Here is a 23980-nt window from a genome sequence, read left to right as displayed (position 1 = left end):
TAACAAGCCCAACAAATGACCAACACAACGTGAATCATGGCAATCTTGGATAAATGTCGGGCTACAATGACAAATATATTTATCCGTCAAATGGACTGTTTATACTTGTAATATGTGTGCAAACAAACTATTGTTTACGTTGTCTCTGACATTTACCACAACAAGTAGAACGAAAATTGGGCAAAAACCGTAAAACATGAAAAAGTTCTATCTGTTGCATAATAGTTATTTATGCCACAAGTTGCAAAATGATGATTTTTTCAGCACGAGTTGTACATTTATCCAACGAGGCTTGCGAGTTGGATAAATACAATGAGAACTGGAAAAATCGAGTTTTGCAACGTGTTGCATACCAAGTTTTTTGTAACTACGAAAAACACCCATCAATTACCACCTTAACTGGTTACACATACACATTCGGAGAAAACATGCAAACGGACTTCCACATGTATTAGCATATTATCCGATCCGTTTCAGTAGGCCTACAGACCAGGACAGACCGAGATGGCTGTCATAAATTTTCAAGCTCCCACTCAGTTCAGTCTGGCACTTTTTCTTCAAAGAGGAGAAGTTTTTGGAAGAAATAATACCGGAAGTGACTGAAAGGACGTACGTGGACATAAAGTTGATAGATATCCGGCATATTAACTTTGAGATCAGCCAAACTAGGAGGAAATTGTCCAATCAAACAAAAGTGCCGAAAAGTAGTTCTTTTCGGCACACATGTTCAAGTGTGGAAAAGTAGACCATTTCACTGCCTTTTCACCGATTGAAAAGTAAGCACTTTTGAAACGTAATTACAAAAGTATTATTTATGCAATTCAGTATCATAATTTCAATTTTATATAACTCATTTCGGTATCATAATGGTCAACTTTTCTGCTCTGGTTCATTATGCAACTGAAATGAGTTACTTAATGAAAAATAGTTGCATAATGTTCATAATGCAACTCATTTGAGTTGCATTATGAGCATTATGCAACCCAAATGGGTTGTATAATGAAAAAATCATTGCATAAAATTGTGTATGTTACTCGTTGCAAAACTCGATTTTTTTCAGCACTCTTCGTATTTATCCAACTCGGCAAGCCTCGTTGGGTAAATGTACGAATCGTGCTGAAAAAATCAACTTTTTGCAACTCGTTACATAAATAACTACAGTAGACGTTCGATAACTGCAACATGTTTACGTTTCACTTAGCGAACGAAAATTCGATAACTGCAACGCCCGACAGTGTCAATAAGCCGACAATTGACGTAAAATGAACGAAAAATTCATTCGACTGTTCATTAGGGCTAACATGGCGCACCAATTTGACGTTTGGCGGTGCGATAACTGCAAATTTGTTGCACTTACCGGACTTGCAGTTAAAAAGCATTGCAGTTAAACCGTTTGCACCGACCGAACGTCTACTGTATTTCGATTCGGATGACACCCGAATAAAAAGTTTTCTTTCCATAACATTTTGAGAATTTATTTTTCGCAAGCAATGTTCCGAGCAGTTTTAGTGCATTTAGGTAATACAGTAGACGTTCGGTCGGTGCAAACGGTTTAACTGCAAGTCCGCTAAGTGCAACAAATTTGCAGTTATCGCACCGCTATCCGTCAAAACGGTGTGCCAAGTTAGCCCAAATGAACGGTCGAATGAATTTCGCGTTCATTTAGCGTAAATTGATGGGTTGTTGACGCCTGTCTGATGTTGCAGTTATCGAATTTTGTTCGCTAAGTGAAACGTAAACATGTTGCAGTTATCGAACGTCTACTGTATGCTTTTTTTCCGGAGACAGCAAATTTCTATACTGCCCCCACTCGCATAACAGTCCCATGTGAATAGGAAACCCAGCAAAGATGGGACTGTTATGCGAGTGGGGGCAGTATATCCCCATATTTAATAAAAATATTTATGTTTTTTTTTAAATGGTTTATTATTGATACTCAATATCTCAGAATGGCGCAAGCTGATTTCAAATCTAATCTTGTTCAAAAGATCTTATACTTGCAATGGTGAAAAAAAAAAAACCGTTTAAAACGTTTAAATTAATTTTGAAAATGTGGATTTTTTAATAGGGGGAATTGTGTATTTTCGGCAGTTTTGTTCTCTTCGTCATGGGGGGTTTCTTAAAAGCAGCTGAACTCAGAGTTGGCCTCAAATTCTTCCCAACCAAGCTGAGTTATATGACAAAGTTTCAGTAAATTTGGCCGACAAAAACCCCCCATGACGAAGAGAACAAACCTGCCGATAATACCCATCGTCACCCTAGATAAAGGGCCCTAAGTACGAATACATAAGAGATACGAGTTTGTCGTCTTCGATGGCGGCGATATCATCAACTAATTGGGAAAAACCAGATTGTTATTGTCGTTCTGAATAGCTTTTCTGAAGACAACACATTTCTATCGGCTTTGGAATTCGAGATATTGAAATTTAAGTTTTACATGACAACTTGCACCACCTAGCGTCGAAATCATCAACTAACTGGTAAATCACTAAATTGATTTTATCCTTCTAAATAAACACGATTTTTCTAACTGCTTCGGATCTCAAGATATTGAAGCTTGAAACATTACTTGGCAAACTAGCGCCACCTAGTGTCGAATTCACCAACTAATCGATAAATTACCAGATTGTTTTTACGCATCTGAATAACATTTCCGAATACGACACATTTTTAACTGTTTTGGGACCCGAGTTATTGAAAATTATATGTTTACATGAAGACTAGTGCCACCTAGCCAGATTGTTAATCTGATTATAAATTAACCAACTAATACGTACATTACGATCAGAGCAATTTTCAGCTACTAAGGACTGTATCGTTAATTACACTAGTTTACAGCATTTTTGAACTCAGTAAGCTGATGATCATTTATGGTGTAGAATCATGCCCTGAGTTCGAAAACGGGAAGGAAAAAAATTACAGTAGAGCGGAAATTTTTTCGATTTTCCATACAAGTCTGATGATATGAAATCGATTTTTGTTCTATTTTTAAGCAAAGTCGCTCACTTCATACAACTCATTCTCCGTAACCAATGCTCCGATTGAGCTGAATTTTTTACTGTAGCTCGCCTACATGTGACATACCAAATGAACGTTGAGAAAGAATTTTTAAAATGTTTTTTCTCATTGAAAAAAAATACATTTCTTCATATTTTTTTGGAAATTTTGCTAAAATTTGAGAAGATCGTCCCTTAAACTCGCCAATATCTTGAATTTCGTCAATCTGGCGCAAAACCTGCATTCAGATGATCGAAAGGTATTACATTCAGCTTTCATTTTACGGAAAAGATTTAAAATTGGTTGAACAAAACGCAAGATATTTGAATTTAAGTAAATTTCATATTTTTAAAAATTGTAAAACTCGATATTGATCTAAAACTCAAAAACTGCTCTACTTTAATTTTTTTGAACTACGGTTTCGAAATCAGCACTAGACTGTGGTTGAAAATTTTTGGTCGTTGACAGAAGTTCACGACTTTCGTTTTATTTTGTAAACTTGTGTTATGAGTACACCTAAAAATTGCTGTATTTGAAAATGTTTTATTTATTTTGTAAATAAAAGTCAATTACATTGTTTATTGGCCATCAGAAAAGCCCATGACATCATTGTATATTCAATTTTTCGTAGTTCTTGCCACCTCTCGCACTTCCTTTTTGGTGTTCTACATAAGGTTTTGGACAACCGTTCCGACGATGGTTTTGCTTGAGTTGACCCAGTTTGACGTCCTCTGCTCCTCTATCCTTTCTCCGTAGTTTCCCTTTCGTCACAATTAACTATCTCTCAACGGGCCTTTTTTGCGGGTAATTTAGAGGATTCGTTGGCTTTTCCACAAATTGAACATTGTTTTATTCATTCCAGTCAAAGGTTGTCACGCGCATAGTTGCAGGATGCCAAATCCGGCCAAAACCTTTGTGCTTTCAGATGAGTGGCAGAATAAGTTTCTGTAGACATTTCTTCCGGTATATTTCGTCGTTTATACTTGGGACGGTGAAGAAAGGTGACAATTTCATTCCACATTGACAAATTACTTGCCAAGCCAACACATCTTCCCAACTTTTTCGCAAAAAATCAATTTCTTCCAATTCGGAACATCCATACCACGCTTCACAGTGAAAAAACTGTGCCCTTGGAAGTGCCTTGTATTCCAATTTGACAGACGTTTCATCATCCATGATTATGCACATGCAGGGATGGGAACACTCACATTCAAAGAGTTACACTCACTTGCTATTTTCTCAGCTCAGAAGCGTGCAATCAAGAAACGATGTATGGACGACTTTTGTATTGCGGTTTTCTATAAAACTTTGCCGAATAGAGAAGGGGTCGCACACGCATACCAAAGTCGTGACAGAGTTGTTAAAGGGACTCTCCACGAGGTGAGTGTAATTTACATTCACCTCGTGGAGAGTTGCCTTCGCAGCTTACTCATGACTTCGGTATGCGTGTGCGACCCTTACTCTATTCGGCAAAGTTTAAGACAAAACCGCAACGCATAAGTCGTCCATACATCGTTTCTTGATTGCACGCTTCTGAGCTGAGAAAATAGCAAGTGAGTGTAACTCTTTGCAAGTGAGTGTTCCCATCCTTGTTCACATGTAATTTTTGCTCAAAACATCGTGGTACAGTTTTTAAGCCCGAGTTTTCACATAATCTACTAGAATTTGACTGCTTTTTTGACATTTCTGTTTTTGGTAGGTCTTCAGGAAATTACGTTGCTTGGCGCGCTGAACCATATCAATAGTCGTTCCACACTTTTTTTGCGCAATCTCTGATGAATACCTCCTATTTTCCTTTAACGATTTTGCAAATTTTGTTGCCGCGTCCGGGTGAGTCTTTCAGTGTGTTATGCATACTGAATCGTTTGATAGCATTTTGGACCACAAAAACCCTAACACATTCAACTTTTGCTAACTTTCTTAGCGAGAATCATTTTTCATTACTTGGTACTTGGTCACAATCGATTTTCGCTTCTCTTCCGTAAACCCTCGTATTGTTCCGCTTGAGGAAAAGCTTAAACGGTGTCAGGCCATTCGACCGAAGGTCATTAGGCCGAATGGTCATTGGGTCTTCTTCTTCTTTACGTCCCCACTGAGAGAAAGCCTGCTTCTCAGCGTGTTCTATGAACACTTCCACAATTATTAACTGAGAGCTTCCTCTGCAAATGACCATTTTGCATGTGTGTATCGTGTGACAGGCACGAAGATACTTTATTGATGCTGATTTGAATCTACTGATATTTTACCCATGATTTTTTCCTTTTTTTTAATATAGGCTGTTCCTTGGGCTGTTCTTTCTAGATCATTGCTAAAATAGTTTTTGGCGCTGAAACTGCTGATATTCAATTCATAAATTTTTCCTTCTTCAAAACATAGGCTATTCTTTCTAGTTTCATTGTTAAACTAGTTTTTGGCAAAAATTGTTGGAAAAGGTAAAAACAACGGCTAACTTTCAATTCGTCCTGATGACCATTCGGCCTAATGACCCAGCATCAACTTAAGGACAAACGTCTTGACATCCCGCTTTAATAGTGCATGAGAACTTCAGACGCACAAATCTCAAGAAGCAAGCTTCAAACAACAATACATTTTATTATTCTGTTCTTGCTCACTTGTAATAAGCTTAAAATCAGAAGCTCAGGTGCCCTGGGTTTGTTAACAACGAGATTTGTGCCCTCAAAATCGTGAGTAGGTGCCGAAGTTGGCCATTGTGGCGGCCATTTTGGGATTCTAACAAGTCTGTCCTTAAACTTTTAATGAAGGTTATCGTTTGTTTATAACGTTAGTAACATATAGACACACAGCAGTTGTCAAAATAAGGCAGTCTTTTTAATACAGAGCCTCAAAGGTGTACTCATAATTAACGATACAGTCCTTAAGGGGTTCACTATTGGTTAAAATACCCTATGTCATCAGCATAGACTAAAACAGTCATGTTTTATAGGGAACATCTTTTTCTTGTGTTCGCTCTGTCGATAAAAAAAACCCAAAGGACACCTTGAAACGCCGATCCATAAGAAAGTAGCTAAAACAACTCCGAATTACGTTTTCCGACGTTGAGGCTATCAATTTGTTGCATAATATGTGAGCATCAAACTTGATCGTATGATTTATTATCCTGCACGTACCCGACTCCCAGCAACTCATTTTCAAAATGCTGGCGTTGACATGCCGTGCGACATATGAATCTCTATGATTTCGAATGACTTCGAAGTCAGAAACGATAGACTGAAGTATGTATCAACTGATATGGTCGCTCCGGAACACCTGGATCAGGTTCCGCGGAGGCCTCTCAAACACAATAACACACGAAATAATCACTTTTAGCCATATGGTAAAAAAGACCCTCTTCCCACCTTCTGACTCCAGTACAATCCGGAATATCTCCGGAATGGCTCCGGATATTACATGGCTACATGAGTATAATAAACTAGCACCAATTTATGATCGATTGAGGGCGACTTCAAAAAAATCAGATGAAAATTGATTGAATGCCAGCATTTTGAAAATGATTTGGCAGGGGTCGGATACGTGAAGGTTAATATCAACCAAGGCAAACTCTGCATGTGTATTGTTTTTTTTTCAGTTTCGGCCAATATTTCACCAAGTCAGCGAAGTAGGATGGCGTTCCACGTCCGGATCTAGAACTATGCTGTAGGCGAATTCCGGCGCACTTTCTCTTTGAAGCCAAGCAAATTTTCTTGCTGGTGGGCAATGGAAGATTCTTCTCTTCGAAGAAACTGTGTGCCGGAATTGTGGTGTTCGTCGAGAATGTTGTTTTCTTCGAAAAATGTCTTCAACCTATAGTTCACCATATGCCTTTACAATTTGTCAATGCAGCTAAGGAACAACATTCGATTGGCCGGATACCCTTCTACACGTTAATGCTGATTAACGTTTCAGCTATGTAGGGAAACAAAGTCCATAATGCCAAGATGGGGTAAAATGGCCCAACTCATAAAATCATTCCAGAATGTGATTTGTTCATTACTATAGGTGAATGGTGTCAAGATATGTTTGCATTAAACATTCTTCCAGAAGCTAGGCCACCAAATCCACGGAAAATCTTTTGATTTCTATTGTTTTTCGTGCTTGCAATTAAGGCTTTCTGGTGATATTATTACCAGCCATGTGTTTCCAAGGAGAATCAGACACACGTGGAGGCGCATGGTTGTTGATGTCTACGCTATCCTTGTTAGGGGCAGATATTGAAAAAGCTCAGTTCATGAGAAAAACTCAGCCGATTTACACTCATAAATCTTTACGTAATTAATAGACGGCTGCAAATCGGTCAGTCGATAAGGAGAGCGTCCCACATAGCTCTGGTCCTCACAAGTTCCTATCTCATGCTTCCACGGGTCAAGCGATGACAAAGACCGCCAGTTAAGAGTTGTGTGCTTAGCTGGTAGTGCAGCCTGGGCACTGTTGTCCTTCTGACTTCAGCTAGATTGAGGAGGTACGATCCGAGCGTCTGTTCACCAAGGAGGTGCGGCTCAAACAGCGTCTGTTCTGGCATCCAGCGGCTGAGTAAGAAACGCTGCACCACGCCCAGCTAGATCCAAGGTGGTAGCCCCATCAGCGTGGTCGTCCCAGTGTTGGTTGGGACGTTAAACAGAACTGGCACGATGGCCCTCCGGCGAGATAGGAGTGTTGGCGTAGGCCCAATAAGCCACCCGTAAAAATCCCCATTGCGAATAACATAGGAGAAAATAAGACTCGATTATAGCCGATTATAGCAAAGACCCACGCGACGAAATAAGGACTACCATTGGAAACTTGGAACATGGAATTGCAAGTCACTAGATTTCGCAGGATGTGACAGGATAATTTACGACGAACTACATCCCCACAACTTTGACATCGTGGCGTTGGAGGAACTTTGTTGGACTGGACAGAAAGTGTGGAAAAGCGGGCATCGAGTGGCTACCTTCCACCAAAGCTGTGGCACCACCAATGAACTGGGAACAGGATTTGTAGTGTTGGGCAAGATGCGACAACGTGTGATCGGGTGGCAGCCGATCAACGCAAGGATGTGCATGTTAAGAGTTAAGGGTCGTTTCTTCAAATACAGCATCATCAACGTCCTTTGCCCACACGAAGGAAGACCTTAGGACGAGAAAGAAGCGTTCTACGCGCAGCTAGAGCAAACATACGATGGTTGCTCGCCGCGTGACGTGAACGCGCAGGTAGAAAGGGAGGAAATGTACAGACCGGTAATCGGGCGAAATAGCCTGCACGCCATATCGAATGATAACGGCCAGCGATGCGTAAACTTTGCAGCCTCCCGTGGTATGGTAGTCCGAAGCACCTTCTTCCCCCGCAAAGCTATCCACAAAGCCACCTGGAGATCACCCGACCAGCAAACAGAAAACCAAATCGACCACGTTCTAATCGACGGAAAATTCTTCTCGGATATAACCAATGTCCGCACATACCGCAGTGCGAATATAGATTCGGATAACTGCTTAGTCGCTGTATGCATGCGCTCAAAACTTTCGACAGTTATCCGCCTCGAAGTCGAACGCCGCGACTCAACATCGAGCAGCTGCGTAACGTAGAAGTGGCTCAAGACTACGCGCAGCAGTTAGCAGTGGCCCTACCAACGGAAGAGCAGCTTGGCGCAGCTACACTTGAAGATGGCTGGAGGGACATCCGATCCGCCATAGGTAGTACCTCGGCTACAGCACTAGGCTTTGCGACTCCGAATCACAGAAACGACTGGTACGACGACGAATGTGAACAGTTGAAAAACGAGAAGAATGCAGCATGGTCGAGAATGCTGCAACACCGTACGAGAGCGAATGAGGCACGTTACAGACAGGCGCGGAACAGGCAGAACTCAGTCTTCCGGATGAAGAAGCGCCAGCAGAAAGAACGAGATCGCGAAGCGATGGAAGGGCTGTACCGCGCTACGGATACACGAAAGTTCTACGAGAAGCTGAACCGCTCGCGCAGAGGCTTTGTGCCACAAGCCGACATGTGCCGGGATAATCACGGGAATATTCTCACGAGCGAGCGTGAGGTGGTCGAGAGGTGGCGGCAGCATTACGATGAGCACCTCAAGGGCGACGTTGCAAGTACCGAAGGTGGCGTGGTAACAGATCTTGGAGTATGTGCACAGGACGAAAGACTTCCGGCCCATGACCTCCAAGAGATTGAGGAGGAGGTTGGCCGGTTGAAAAACAACAAAGCCGCTGGAGCAGATCAACTACCAAGCGAGCTTCTAAAATACGATGGAGAGCACTACACTGGATTTGGGAGGAGGAAGTATTACCGGAGGAATGGATGGAAGGTATCGTGTGTCCCATCTACAAAAAGGGCGATAAGTTGGATTGCGGGATCTACCGTGTGATCACACTACTGAACGCTGCCTACAAAATACTCTCACAAATTTTATACCGCCATCTATCACCGATTACAAGAGAGTTTGTGGGGCAATATCAGGCTAGATTCATGGGTGAACGCGCTACAACGGACCAGATGTACGTTATCCGCCAGGTGTTGCAGAAATGCCGCGAATACAACGTGCCCACACATCACTTGTTCATCGATTTCAAATCGGCGTATGATACAATCGATCGAGAACAGCTATGGCAGATTATGCACGAATACGGATTCCCGGATCAAGGCGACGATGGATCGAGTGATGTGCGTAGTTCGAGAATCAGGGACACTCTCGAGTCCCTTCGAATCTCGCAGAGGATTACGGCAAGGTGATGGTCTTTGTGCTTACTGTTCAACATTGCGTTAGAATGTGTAATTAGGAGAGCGGGAATAAACGCGAGTGGAACGATGTTCACGAAATCCGTTCAGCTGCTTGGTTTTGCTGATGATATTGATATTATAGCTCGCAAATTTGAGACGATGGCGGAAACGTACATCCGACTAAAGAGTGAAGCTAGGCGAATCGGATTAGTCATTAATGTGTCGAAGACAAAGTACATGATGGCAAAGGGCTCCAGGAAGGAATCACCGCGCCCGCCACCCCTAATTTATATCAACGGTGATGAAATCGAGGCGGTTGAAGAATTCGTGTACTTGAGCTCACTGGTGACCGCCGACAACGACACCAGCAGAGAAATTCAGAGGCGCATTGTGGCAGGAAATCGTGCTTACTTTGGACTCCGCAGAACTCTACGATCGAATTAAGTTCGCTGTAGCACGAAGTTAACTATCTACAAAACGCTGATTAGACCGGTCGTCCTCTATGGGCACGAAACATGGACCCTACGTGCAGAGGATCAACGCGCCCTTGGAGTTTTCGAACGGAAGGTGATGCGTACCATCTACGGCGGAGTGCAGATGGAAGACGGGACTTGGAGAAGGCGAATGAACCACGAGCTGCTGAGAGAACCAACCATCGTCCATACCGCGAAAATCGGGAGGCTACGGTGGACGGGTCACGTCATCAGGATGTCGGATAGACTAAAATGGTTCTCGAGAGTCATCCGACCGGTACAAGAAGACGTGGAGCGCAGCGAGCTAGGTGGGTCGATCAAGTGGAGGACGATCTGCGGACCCTACGCAGAGTGCGGAACTGGAGACAAACAGCCATGGACCGAGTGGAATGGCTACTGTAAGATTTTGATTCTGATACACTTAACACGTCTGCTTTAGTTGCTGGTTGCGAAGGAAGAGAGAAAGGAATGTATACGAATGAATGACGTTACCACACCGCCTACTAGATTGCATTAGCTCCAATGTTTACTGAAGGTACAGCAAACATGAACAAGGTACAGCAAATATCATTTCATTGTGATCGTCAACCATGACATCAGATAATCCTCAACAGCTGCAACGTACAGCAGAGGCCACCCCGGCCTTAACCTGATCGGTAAGGTAAGTAAGCCAACAAGGTAAGGCAGGTACATTCCCAAATGAAAGTAATATAACTGGAACTCACTAAATATCACAAACTTATACCTTATTTTGAGATGTTCCACTGCAGCTCACTGGTACCGACATTAATGTTCCAAGAAATCATAAATTTTACTATTGTCTTGATATCACTGTAAAAACCACAATCTGAAAACCATCCGTTACCAATCCACTTCGGCACGTAACTGCAATCCATGTGATCGGAGGAAATTCACCGGTTCTGTTTTGCCTGCTTGATGTCGTTAAAACAACTGATAATTTGGCTTATTCGCGCACACATGAATAAATCACCTCAGGCAACAGCGATTAACCTAGTAGATATATTAAAGAGGTATGTACCCCCGAGGAGCAGATTATTCCCAGAAACCATCATCATTCATTCCGGTTGACCCCAAGCAGAGCGCACATCAGCACATTTCAATGTCTCCGCGTTGTTCGACTGCGGTGGCGATAAGGCTCCAAACTATAAACAACTTTTCAATCGTGAAACCCAAAGTCCAAAATTAGCTGGGTCAAAACTGGATTTTTAAATATGTATTCCTTTCGATCACCACCGTCATCTTTCTGTTTTTTCGCTAATGAGTTGCATCCATATAGGTATAAAACACACAGCGAAGAGGGGTGTAGCCGCAGTCTATTAACGCGCGCGCACGCCGGTGTTATCATGCTGGAACTGACGTAAGAAAAAGCAGTAAACCGGCTTTTTTGCGCGCGCGAATTGCTCCCAATCTACATCAGAGGAGGCAAGGCAATGACGACGACGCTGTTGGTCATAAATTAAAGATCCAAACAGGCGGTGCGAGATGATTAGATGATCCGTTGTGCTGCTATCGCAGCAGGCTCGTCCAATTTGACGCCGTCGTCATAAAGGTGCTGGCGAAATTGACATGTTTATCAAACAAGCCATATAAATAACAATAAACTGAGTTGACATCTCTGGGTACATTGTTTAAAGCCGTTATAAAGCTATTTGCATATTTTAAGTAAGTACAATGTGATTTTAACTATCAGCCTCAGACAAACATTAGAATCAATCGACAGAAACATTCTCAGATGTCATCCTTGTGTACTCAAGGATCCGGATTTTTGATAAGGGCTGTTGCAATACACAAACTTTAATCGAAAATGTTTACAGCTGTTTACAATCAGTGACTGTAGACAGCCATTGACTGCTGTCGTATCGCTGTTGTCGCTCCTTGAGTTTGAGCAACGGGTTGATCGTCGTAAAAGCAACTTTGATTTCAAACAATAAAGTAATAGGTATTTACTAGTACGCGGTGCGGTACTTACCCTCGAGCGTCTTTCCTCCAGTACGGCGCGTACAGACCGGTAAAGGCAGGTACAAAGTAGACATCGCCGGTTGAGAACACGCTGCCGGCAATCTGGAAGAAACAGCAGATGGCAGAGGGATCGATGAAATTTACACAGTCAAATTCCAGTACTTCATTACGAATTTTTGATAAAGCGAAGCGTTGGATAAATCTATTTAAATAGGGCCGATGCAAATATTTAATTTGTTCTATATAACCCCCCCTCTTCAAAAATCGCAAAATATTGAAGGGGCAAAAAACATTGTGGCCAATTGCTCTATTTTCAATAGAAAAAATGTTTTCAAGCAACAATGTTTCAATAGTTGACAAATATGTTTGCAATAACGGTTATGGTTTTTAATTTTTCAGTAGTTTTTTTTTCACTCAAAGTGCAAATTTTCGGTAATACCAATCCGTGTGGTCAATTATGAAATTCAAATAACTCAACGTACATATGTCGCCGGGTCATTAATTGGCTCGGTAGCTTAGTTGGTAAAGCACTTGTCTAGCGAATAAGGGTCGTAAGTTCAAATCTCACCTGAGCTGTGAATCTTTTCCCAATTTAACCAATAATTTACCCATCTGTACATATGTACGTTGAGTTATTTTAAATTCATAGTTTTTTTTTTTTATTTGTTTGTTCCTTATTTATTTTTGTTCTCCCCTTCTCGTGCCAAGAAGCTCAGTAGACTGGCAGTGCAACGTTTGCCGGGACAGTTTGTTTAAACAAAAATATTTACTTATTTTTTATAAGCAATAGGAGGGTCCTAAAATTAATGTCAAAATCACTTCTTCTTCTTTTTCTTCTTCTTCTTCTTTATGGGCCTACGTCCGCACTGGGACTTGGCCTGCCTCGCTTCAACTTAGTGATCTTTAAGCATTTCCACAGTTATTAATTGGAGGGCTTTCTTTGCCTGCCATTACATGAATTTGTATATTGTGAGGCAAGCATAATGATACACTATGCTCAGGGAGTCGAGAAAATTTTCCCGACCGGAACGGGAATTGAACCCGCCGTCTCCAGATTGGCGATCCATAGCCTGAACCACTAGGCTAACTGGAGACCCGACCACAAAATCACGAGACAAAATCACGTTTTTATTGAATAATACCACAGACAAACAGACGTAACACCTTGACCGATTTTCATGGAAATCCATCGCCCAGTTCACACTACCATCACCTGGTGGAAAAGTTTCACGAATCACTGTGTTGTGCAATATCGTCAACAGAAGGCGCTAGTGTGAAACGTCAAACGCATAGAAAAACGATGCGCGCGCCTCTGGCTGTGAAAGCCACAACTATGAAAATTTAAAATGATCGTTAAAAGCGTGGTCGATGGAAATTTCGCAAGTGTTACGTCTGTTTGTCTGTGGCAGCAGTATCGCACATGCAGTGGGTATGCGATTGAATTTTTCTAGCTGTCAGGTATATATTCGCTAAACCCGATTTCGTGATCAAAACGTCTATAAATCTTCAAATTTATGCGTAAAATTAAACTTTTCGGAAGTAATTACATATTTAGTAAGGAAATTGCATACTTTCAGGCGTTTTCTTGTAATTTATTAAACTTCAAACTTGAATAATTAAAAAAAATATTAAAGTTGTATAATTTTTGCATAGCTTTTCGCATTCTGGGGTAGTTAATTTAGGTGGAAGAATATTTTCAGCGCTAACTAAGGCATTTCACTTACTGATCAATTTCACACCGAAGGTAACATTTTTAATTTTTGATCTCAAATGACATTTATTATACTACAGTTGACTCTGTACATCTCGATATTGAAGAGACCATCAAGATAGGGAGAGATCGAATTGAAGGACCTATTTGTTATCTACACTAGATTGAAAAAGCCTCCGTACCTAGTAAAAACCGTCAACAAACAGATGTCGACTCGCCTCTCCAGAATGTTTGCACCTGGAAAACTTGGTCAAGCAACCATTGAAAATGACCATATCGACCACTGCACGTATTTATTCTGGCCTGCTTACTCTTACAGAAAATTTGACGTTTGGGATGTGCCGGCACACACTGGGGCAGAACTGAAAAAACATGGAAAAAACCTCTAGCTCATCGAGATGTCGAGATACTCATTTGGTGTCTTCAGAGAAAATATTTCTTTGAACATGGTCGATATTCTGAGCGGTAGTCAATTTTTCTTACATTCGCATAAAAGTGGTCTTTGGCAAAGTTGTTCGGCTATTTATGCTGAAGCAGTTTCAGTGGCGTAGCAAGGGGGGTGCGGAGGGTGCGGTCCGCACCGGGCCCCCGAATTTAGGGGGCCTCCAAATCAGGGCAGGCCTAGTGTTATAAATCTTCCCTGATTTGGTGGCCCCCTGAATTCGGGGGCCCAGTTTGAATAAAGTTCTGCGATTAGCGAAAGATTCCTATAAAAAGCGAAAGATTCCTATAAGTATAAGTTACAATGTAATCATCATATTATATTAGAATCTGCTAGTGAAAAATAAATGTATGCCGATTTAGATCGTAACAGGCTGAATACCGAACTATGGCCAAAACTCCGAGCTGGCCAAAACTGAAGCTTCTACCCTATTTGATGATTTTTTGAGATCATGCTTGGAGTCATACCCGAATGGATCCTTGGGAGATTTTCCAAAGATATTTGAATGTATTCCCGAAGAAACTCTTGTAGAAATGTCTATAGGATTTTTTTTGTAGAAATTTCTAAAAAAATCTTTAAGAATCGCCTAGATGAATTCTAAGATGTATTACGAAAGAATCTTTTTGTTGATTTTGGAGGTATATTTGATGATGTTCTGGAAGGCTTACTACAGTATCATGAAGTAGTACTAGAAGTACTAGGAGTACTATGAGTAATTACTTAAAGGATTACTGAAAAAAATCTGCAAGCAAAGCGATTTTTGGAAGAACTAATTATGAAATGTCTAGATAATTTCTCAAGAAATCAATGATGGAAACCCCAAAGAATCCCAAATTCTTTGGTGCAAATGAAGAACAACAATCTTTAAAAGAATTCCTATGTATTTACTCAGAGGAATTTCTGTAAGACCCCCTGAGGAAATTTGTGCAGGAATTCTTTGGGGATGAATGTGCCCATCCTTGTAGGGTTATCTGAAGAAAAACTTTGAGAAATACATGAAACAATCTTTATACGTAACTTGAAAAAAAAACCTTGTAGAAAAGATTAATTTTCTACTGAAATTTCTTAAAAGATTCTTGAACGAATTGTGAAAAAGGACTTGAAAACATTGCCTAAGGAATCTTTGGATGATTTCCTACAGCAAGCATTAGAGGAATTTCTGAGGAAATCCCTGCAGGTATGACTACTAAAGGAATGCTTGAACAAATTCTTAAGAAATCCTTGAAAGGGCTTCAACAAAAATCGTATGAGGCAGTGCAAAAAGAACCCTTATAGAAGTTTCTAAAAAAATCTTGAAGGAGTTTCTAAAGTATTCCTCTGAAAAAATACTGAAGAGAACATGTGGGGTGGTTCCAAAGGAATCGTTTGTGGATATCTTTATAAAACTCTTTAAAGAGTTCTTGGGATTACATGATACTGAAGAAGTTTCCTAAGAAATCGCTGTAGCAACTTTCGCAGAAAATCTTCGAGGAATTTGTAAAAAAAAATCCTTGAATTGTAAAAGATATCCAAGAAAGAGTTCTTGGAGCTCCGCACTTAGGAAAAAATTCTTGATTAAATCGTTAGAAACATGGAGAATAGAAGTTTCGTGAAAGAAAGCCGGACGAAACTGGTGTTATCGCTAAAGGAACCGTTAAAGGTATCAATAGAAAAAAAAAATCTGATAAAAACCTTGGAAGAATCTCTTGGAGCAATTCCTGTGAGAATTTTTACATCATTTATTACAATTTTGAAGTATTTCTTCGGATTTTCTTTTATCTTTTTCAGTAATTAATTCGGAAACCCGTGTACAAATTCGTTAAGGAATATCTTTAAACATTAATTTGGGAATCCATTCGGCTATTGCACTGAAAATTTCTTTGGGCGATAAATTTGATTAATTGTTAGGCAATTCCTTTGGAAACTTCTTCAACCAATTCTCAGAAACGCTACAAAAATGGCTTCTTATTTTTATTTCTACGAACTTCTTTAGATTTTTATTTCTACGGAAATTTCGTTCGGAATTCCGTCTGCAAATTTTCACTGATTTTTTTTTTTGGCAATTCGTTTGAGAAAACCTCTGGTAATCACTTTCGAAATAACTTCAACACTTTTCTGGAAACTTCTATGCCAATCCCTACGGGAATTGATTGGGTGATTCATTTGGCATTTTTTTTGGTAATTTATTCGGCGAGTTTTCTGTGAGTTACCTGAAAAAAACTTTCAAATATCTTTTGGAGGATTTTTTTGCAAATTCTTGGAAATGATTTGATTGGATTTGATCCGAAAGTTACAATAAAAGTATTCTTGGGGTTTTCTTTGCAAATGTTTTTGAAAACTGTTTTGGCAATCTGGTTCGATAACTCTTTTGGAATTTCTCGGCAATAATATTGCCGAGTTGAATTAGGTTATTTTTTTTTTTTGAAAATATCTTTGACAGAACTTTTAGAAAGTCTTTGGATTTGGAAATTTACCACGGGATTCAGCAATTTCTCAGAAAGTTCTACCAGCAGTCAGGGATGGGAACACTCACTTGGAAAGAGTTACCCTCACTTGCTATTTTCTCATCTCAGAAGCATGCTATCAAAAAACAGTGTATGGAGCACTTTTATCTTGTGGTTTTATCTCAAACTTTTCCGAATAAAGTAGGGGTCGCACACGCATACCAAAGTCGTGACAGAGCGTTGAAGGCAACTCTCCACGAGGTGAGTGTAATTTGCATTCACCTCGTGGAGACTCGTCTTCATAAAGGGTGATACGGTCAAAATTTGGTCACACAATTTGTTTCATAACTTGAGACTGCGTACACCAAAACAGCTGATTTTTGGACCAGTTTTGGTACATTATATGTAGCTTATACCATAAAATTTTCATCAAAATCGGTTTAATATTTGCGGAGATATTGTGAATCCTGAAAACTGCTATTTTAAAATTTTGTACAAAGAGGATTAAAAAAATAAGAACACATTTTTACTCTTTTTTTATAGAGCCAGAAATACTGAACCAATTTCAATGAAAATTTTTCTGTGTGTAAAGTATACATATCAAAATGTTGTGTAAAAATTTCATTCAATTTGATCCAGCCGTTACAAAGTTATATTTGGTTAGGTGGTCAAATTTTGTCGCATTTCGTCAAGTCACGTCAAATTTTGGTCACACAATGTTTTTCATAACTTTAGATTGCGTACACCAAAACAGCTGATTTTTGGATCAGTAATGGTACATTATATGTAGCTTGTACCATAAAATTTTCATCAAAATCGGTCTAGTATTTGCGGAGATATTGTTGAACCCTGAGATCCGCAATTTTAAAATTTTGTGCAAAGAGGACTCACACATTTTTACTGTTTTATTTATAGAGCCAGAGATACTCAACCGATTTCAATGAAAATTTTTCTGTATGTTAAGTATGCATATCAAAATGTTGTGTAAAAATTTCATTCAATTTGATCCAGCCGTTACAAAGTTATATTTGCTTAAGTGGCACCCGGTCAGTTTTTTTCATATTCAAACTGCTACAACTTTGAAAGTATTCATACAAAATGGCTCAAAATTTTACTAAGAACGTATTTCCATAATAGTACTATACTGTAAAATTTTGATAAAAATCGGAGCAGTATTGGCAGTTCTATAATCAAAATTGTGCTTTACTGACCTTAAATTTCCGAAAATTTACTATGAAGCGCCTTTGTACAAAATTTTAAAAAGGTAGGTCGATGGTTTTGTCTGTATATCAACCAATACTCAATCGATTTTGATGAAAATTGTATGGTATAAGCTACATATAATGTAGCATTACTGGTCCAAAAATCAGCTGTTTTGGTGTACGCAGTCTAAAGTTATGAAAAAAATTGTGTGACCAAATTTTGCCCGTATCACCCTTTAGTCCTCTCACGACTTTGGTATGCGTGTACGACCCTTGATGTGTTCGGCAAAGTTTTAGATAAAACCACAAGGTAAAAGTGCTCCATACACTGTTTTTTTGATAACATGCTTCTGAACTGAGAAAATACCAAGTGAATGTAACTCTTTCCAAGTGAGTGTTCCCATCCCTGCCAGCAGTCCCTTTGCTTATATACCTGACAATTGCTTTTGTAATTCTTTCAATTGATCAATGTCAAACTTCATTCGACAGGTACTTTGAAAATTAATTAGTCGATTCGTTTGTAAATTTAAGTGGCAACTTTTGAAAGCCACTTTGGTAATTCCTCAGATAATTCCTTTAGTAATTCCTCTGTAAATTTCTTCTGATAATTCTTTACAGAATTCCGTCTGTTATTACTTTTGATGTTCTATGAGATACACTTTTGCAAATTTAAAATACAACGAATTTACAACGGAACGACCGAGAAAAATCTCAAGAGAATTACCAAAAGAATTTCCAAAAAATTAAGATGATTACCAGAAGAGATCACAAATAATTTCCTAAAAATGTATGAAGAGATTTCAATAGAATTTTTCGGGGGAATTTCTGTGAGAATTGAAAGAATTCTTATATTTTTTTATTTGAGTTCCTAAAGTATTCATTGGAGGAATTTATGAATCCTTGAGCCTATTCAAGGATTCATAAATTCCTCCAATGAATACATTAGAAACTCAAATTAAAAAATATAATAGTTATTTATGTAACGAGTTGCAAAAAGTTGATTTTTTCAGCATGGGTCGTACATTTATCCAACGAGGCTTGCCGAGTTGGATAAATACGAAGAGTTCTGAATAAATCGAGTTTTGAAACGAGTTCCATACAAAATTTTATGCAATGATTTTTTTTTATAATGCAACCCATTTGAGTTGCATAATGTTCATAATGCAACTCAAATGAGTTGCATTATGAACATTATACAACTATTTTTCATTATGCAATTCATTTCAGTTGTATAACGAGCAAGTTCGGAAAAAAACGGTAATTATGATACCGAAATGAGTGAAATAAAATGTAAATTATGATACTGAATTGCATAAAAATTCTTTCAATTCTCACATAAATTCCCCCAAGAAATTCTATTGAAGCGGAATTTCTAAAAAAAAATCTAGCAAAAACACTCAATGCATCCTCTGGAGGAATTCCTATGAAATTTCTTGGAGAAATTTGTGTAAGAATCTCCGGAAAACTCTTGCAGTAGTAATTAAATAAATACATGAAGAAATCCTTGCATAAAAAGATCCCAAAAGATTTCTTGTACAAAATTATTTGTAAAATACCTGGGAAAATCAGTTTAGGAATGAATGAATGAAATCAATTGAAGAAACTCTAAGAGAATATTTGAATAAAATCTGAACGAATCTTCGGGCAAATCGCAAGAGAATTTATTGGATGAACTACTAAAGAAATATCTGGAAAAAATCCTGAAGGAATTTTGGGAGCAATTTCTAAAGGCTTCTACGGAGAGAATCCTTTTGAATTCTAAATAACCTTAGAACATTTCCTAAATCCTTGGAGAGACTTATGAAGAAGTTATTTGTTTTGATAAGATAGGGTATCTGTTCCTTCACTATTTAACCTTTTACGCTCCCATTTTCATCCCACTCAAAACAAAGGAATGAAGCGCTTTTGGTTCTGTTTCTTTTTTTGTATATTTGTTAGAAGTGATATTCTGGAGGAATCAATCATAAATTCTGGAGAAATTCTTGACTGAGATGCGTGACGGAAACTTGGAATTATTTTTCAAAAGGTTTCTTGGAAGAATTTTGAAGGTAGTCTCATAAAAATCGGAATAGTATTTTTTGAAAAGTGCCCAGAGGAATACTAGCAAAAACTCCTGAAGGAACTCTTGAGAAAACTTCTAGAATTGATGGATATTGAAAAATTCGTTGGTGGAAGTCCAGAAGGATTTTTCAAAAGAATTCCTACAGAACTCCTACAGAAGTCCATCTAAAAATTTAATTTAATTAATTTAATTTAATAAATTTATTTTATTCTGTGGGAATCCTTGGAGATTTTGCTTAATTAATGGAGAAATCCTAGAATGAATCTCTTAGTAAAACCTTAGAGAAACTTTTTGAAGAATCCTTGAAGATTTTTTTTTGGAAAAAAGGAATCTTTGGTGGTATTTCTGAAGTAATCTTAGGAAATAATTCTTAAAAAATCTTTAAAAGGACACTAAGATAAGTTATGAATGCTTGAGGAAATTCCAAGTTTAATTATTGGAGAAATATCTAAGAGAGTTATTTGAGGGAAGAATTGAGAAATACTTGAAGAATCTATGGAGAATACTTGACTCTCTCGGAAAATCACCAAAGGAATATTTAGAGGATTCCCTGAAAGAAACGGAAGAATGTTTAAAGAAATCCCTAGAAGGGCTTCTCTTCCTCTTAAGGAATCCCGATGTAATTTCTTGGAAGAATATCTGGTTCTAAATGAATCATTAGCGTTTTTTTTTTGTATTATTTTTTTCTGGAATTTTTCAAGAATTCTTTAGATGATCTTCTAGATGATTCCTCAGAGATATAATTGATACCCAAGCAACACACTTGGACGTTAATGAGTTCTGATTTGCAATCGATTTACAACCGAGATACAACTCATGGTCGACTTACAAATTCGCGAGTGAAAATTTAGACATTTGTAGTAAAAATGTACGCGCCATATTGCTTTGACTGAGTTCATTTCAGCAGCTTATTTAATGCACCCGTAAAATGCTGAAAATTTGTTTAGAATTTTTGCTTGCTAAATCATTTCTAGGACAACATTGCTTCACACGGTAGGACATAAACAACCAAAAAGTGGATGTCTATTTATTACGTAAAGGAATTAGATGATTTGTTGAACCTCCCCTTCCCCATTTTATTTTTTTTTTTTTCGTTGGAAGCCCCAAATATTTTAGTACGGAGCATAAGATTTCTCACCTTATACTAAGCAACATGTGTAAAAATATAAGTATCAGAAGCAATTTCCAGACATGAATTACAAACCCACCAAAAGGGGTGGGATTCTGAAAAACACATTTTTGTTTCTGCAAGAATTTTGTCAAAGTTCTGTCAAAAGCTGCTTAGAAGGCTATCCAGCGTGCTTATGTGAACTTTCAAGTTCCAAAATTACTTAAAAATGAAGTTGCTTAGAAGGCTAATGAGCAACCTCGAACAAGCTGCTTAGCTTATAAAATACCCTTTATCTTATACTCACAGACAAACAGACGTAACACTTCGCACATTTTTCGAATCAAATCATAGTCACGGAAACATGTTCGCCCAATGCTAAAAGGACTGAGTTTGGCCGACCATCAACTAGGTGGCGGTAGTGGGCAAACGTCAAACTCGAGCAAAAACGATGTGAGCGCCACGGGTTTTGAGTTGGCCAACTATCAAATTTTCAAATAGACCGTTAAATCGGTGTACGATGCAAAATATCAGAGTGTTACGTCTGTTTGTCTGTGTTATACTTATACCCTCTCACCTTTACGTAATTTATGGATAGCCCTCGAATACCTTATGACTATTTCTAAGTTTATCTAAGTATTCTGCTAGCAACTGTGGAAGAGCTTGTAGAACTCCTGTTTCATTGTAATGATCGAAAGAAGATGATAAAACTTCCGTACCATATATTTAAAAACGGATTGCTGTATCTGACATTTTGCCTAATTAGGAATCAAAGTTAGTTCGACAAAATGTCAAAATTTATGCTAACGGAATGCTGCATCTTTTCGCCAGATTATTTAGGAAGCTTCAGCACACCACTATCTAGTCCGACTCTAACATGTATTCAAATCATTTCAGTGGTACCAGTCGTTCTGTACTACGTAAATAGTGCAGAATTTCATAACAAATGAAGCATTTACCAGTGCTTGTATATTTTTCTTGGTTTGAAGAAGGTATGGTAAAATGTATGAATTCTTTTTTGAGCAATTTACTGATGTTTATGATGTTATTTCAATTTAATATGGAGCAACTATGGTTTAATTATGAATCAATTGTTTAAATATGAAAATGAACTTGCATTTTTTTTAATGAAACAAAAATGTTTTAATTCCGATTAGTTTTTTAACCACTTTAATTTAATAAAATAATAAAATATGTTGAAAATTTTATGAAGAAAACGATACATTTTATTTGTACATGACTTCGTTTTGTTGGAAACATTTAAGTTTTTATAGTGCATTTAATTATTTTTATGATTTCAAAAACCTTTTGTCGCACATTTTGCAGCTTCCATCCCTCCTGTCAAAATTTTTCGTTATGTTCTAAATAAGTTCCAAGTAAACATGTTTATAACAATCAGTATAAATATTTTGGTTGTTTTGGTTTGTAAACGGTCGTAAGGGGCTGTCCATAAACCACGTGGTCATTTTTTTGGGACTTTTCAACCACACCTCCCCCCCCCGTGGTCATTAGTCCATACAAATTCCCGTGGTCCCCAATGACCACGTGGTTTATGGACAGCCCCTAACTAAGGTTCGTTTTTTTATTTTTTTATCTAGTTCGTTTAATTGGGGCTCAATCGCGTATAACGCTTTACGGAGCCGAGGATCTTTCTTTGTACTTAATAGTATACATTATACAGAGTAATAACTTTTTAATGATATCTGTTAGTAATGGTTGGAAGCCGAGTACTCGTGGCAGCTCGAGGTTAGAAGGTCACATTTTGAGGGATGGACAGGGTAAGGATTGGGCCAAAGGTTTCACTGCTGCTCATCCGGGGGTGAATCGCATCTTGCTAGCGTATTCGGTGCCTTGTGGTGTTGGTACCAACTTGTTGTGGGACTTGGTCTTCCGGATGGCCAGGAGCAGCTTGGTAACACAAAGAGGACAAAACAGAGAAAAAAAACTGGAGAAGAAAACACAAGCAAATTAAACTTTTATACCAGCAGAGCGAAGAAAGTCGAAAATACATCCCATGTATGTGACATCGCGGGTCCCCAACACATCTCTCACAAGAACAAAGGGTTGTCTACCTCGGGCCTCAAGGGTATCCAAAAGTAGCGCTCTGGAGGCGTCATTATCCGGGCATTGCCAAACTACGTGGTCGATGTCATCATAACCGGAACCGCACTTAGTACAAACATTGCTCAACGCGAGGTTAATCCTGTGTAAATGCGCGTCTAGCGAGTAATGGTTGGACATAAGTCTTGACATCACGCGAATGAAATTGCGACTTACATCCAGACCATACCACCACACTCGCAAAGAAACATTAGGAATAATGGAATGTAACCACCGTCCCAGCTGGCCATCTCGCCAATCATTTTGCCAACTTTGAAGAGAACTCTGGCGAACAAAATGGAAAAATTCATCATGTGAAATTCTTCTATCATAGATCTCACCTTCCTGTGCGCCCACCTTTGCGAGAGAGTCCGCCTTCTCATTGCCATAAATTGAGCAATGTGAGGGGACCCATACAAAGGTAATCTTGTATGATCTTTCGACCAGTGCACCCATCTGCTCCCTTATTTTTGTAAGAAAGTAAGATGGATGTTTTACAGGTTTCATCGACCGGAGTGCCTCAATCGAACTAAGGCTATCCGAGAAGATGAAGAAATGGTCTACGGGCATGTTTGAAATCATCCCCAAAGCGAAATTGATTGCTGCCAGCTCAGCAACATAAACCGAACAAGGTTCCTGAAGTTTGCGGAAGGCGGTGAAATTTTCATTGAAGACACCGAAACCAGTGGATCCATTTATGCGAGACCCATCAGTAAAGAATCTCTTACAGGAATTGACATTTTGGTACTTTTCGTTAAAAATGCGAGGAATAGATAT

The 23980-nt window shown here is 38.9% G+C and overlaps 1 protein-coding gene across 1 annotated transcript in view; it reads right to left on the bottom strand.

Moving 5' to 3' along the window:
• Positions 1–23980, bottom strand: part of LOC109428086 (glycerol kinase) — a gene marked incomplete in the record, with an annotated part of 56100 nt that overhangs the window by 9997 nt on the left and 22123 nt on the right. The window contains 1 exon segment of the mRNA XM_062858428.1: positions 12166–12257. Within this exon segment, the coding sequence (XP_062714412.1) occupies positions 12166–12257 (92 nt within the window).

Source organism: Aedes albopictus, chromosome 3 (genome assembly GCF_035046485.1).
Source record: "Aedes albopictus strain Foshan chromosome 3, AalbF5, whole genome shotgun sequence".
NCBI classification, from domain to species: domain Eukaryota; kingdom Metazoa; phylum Arthropoda; class Insecta; order Diptera; family Culicidae; genus Aedes; species Aedes albopictus.
Note: the sequence above shows the minus strand (reverse complement) of the source record. Positions and strands in the feature narration are given on the sequence as shown.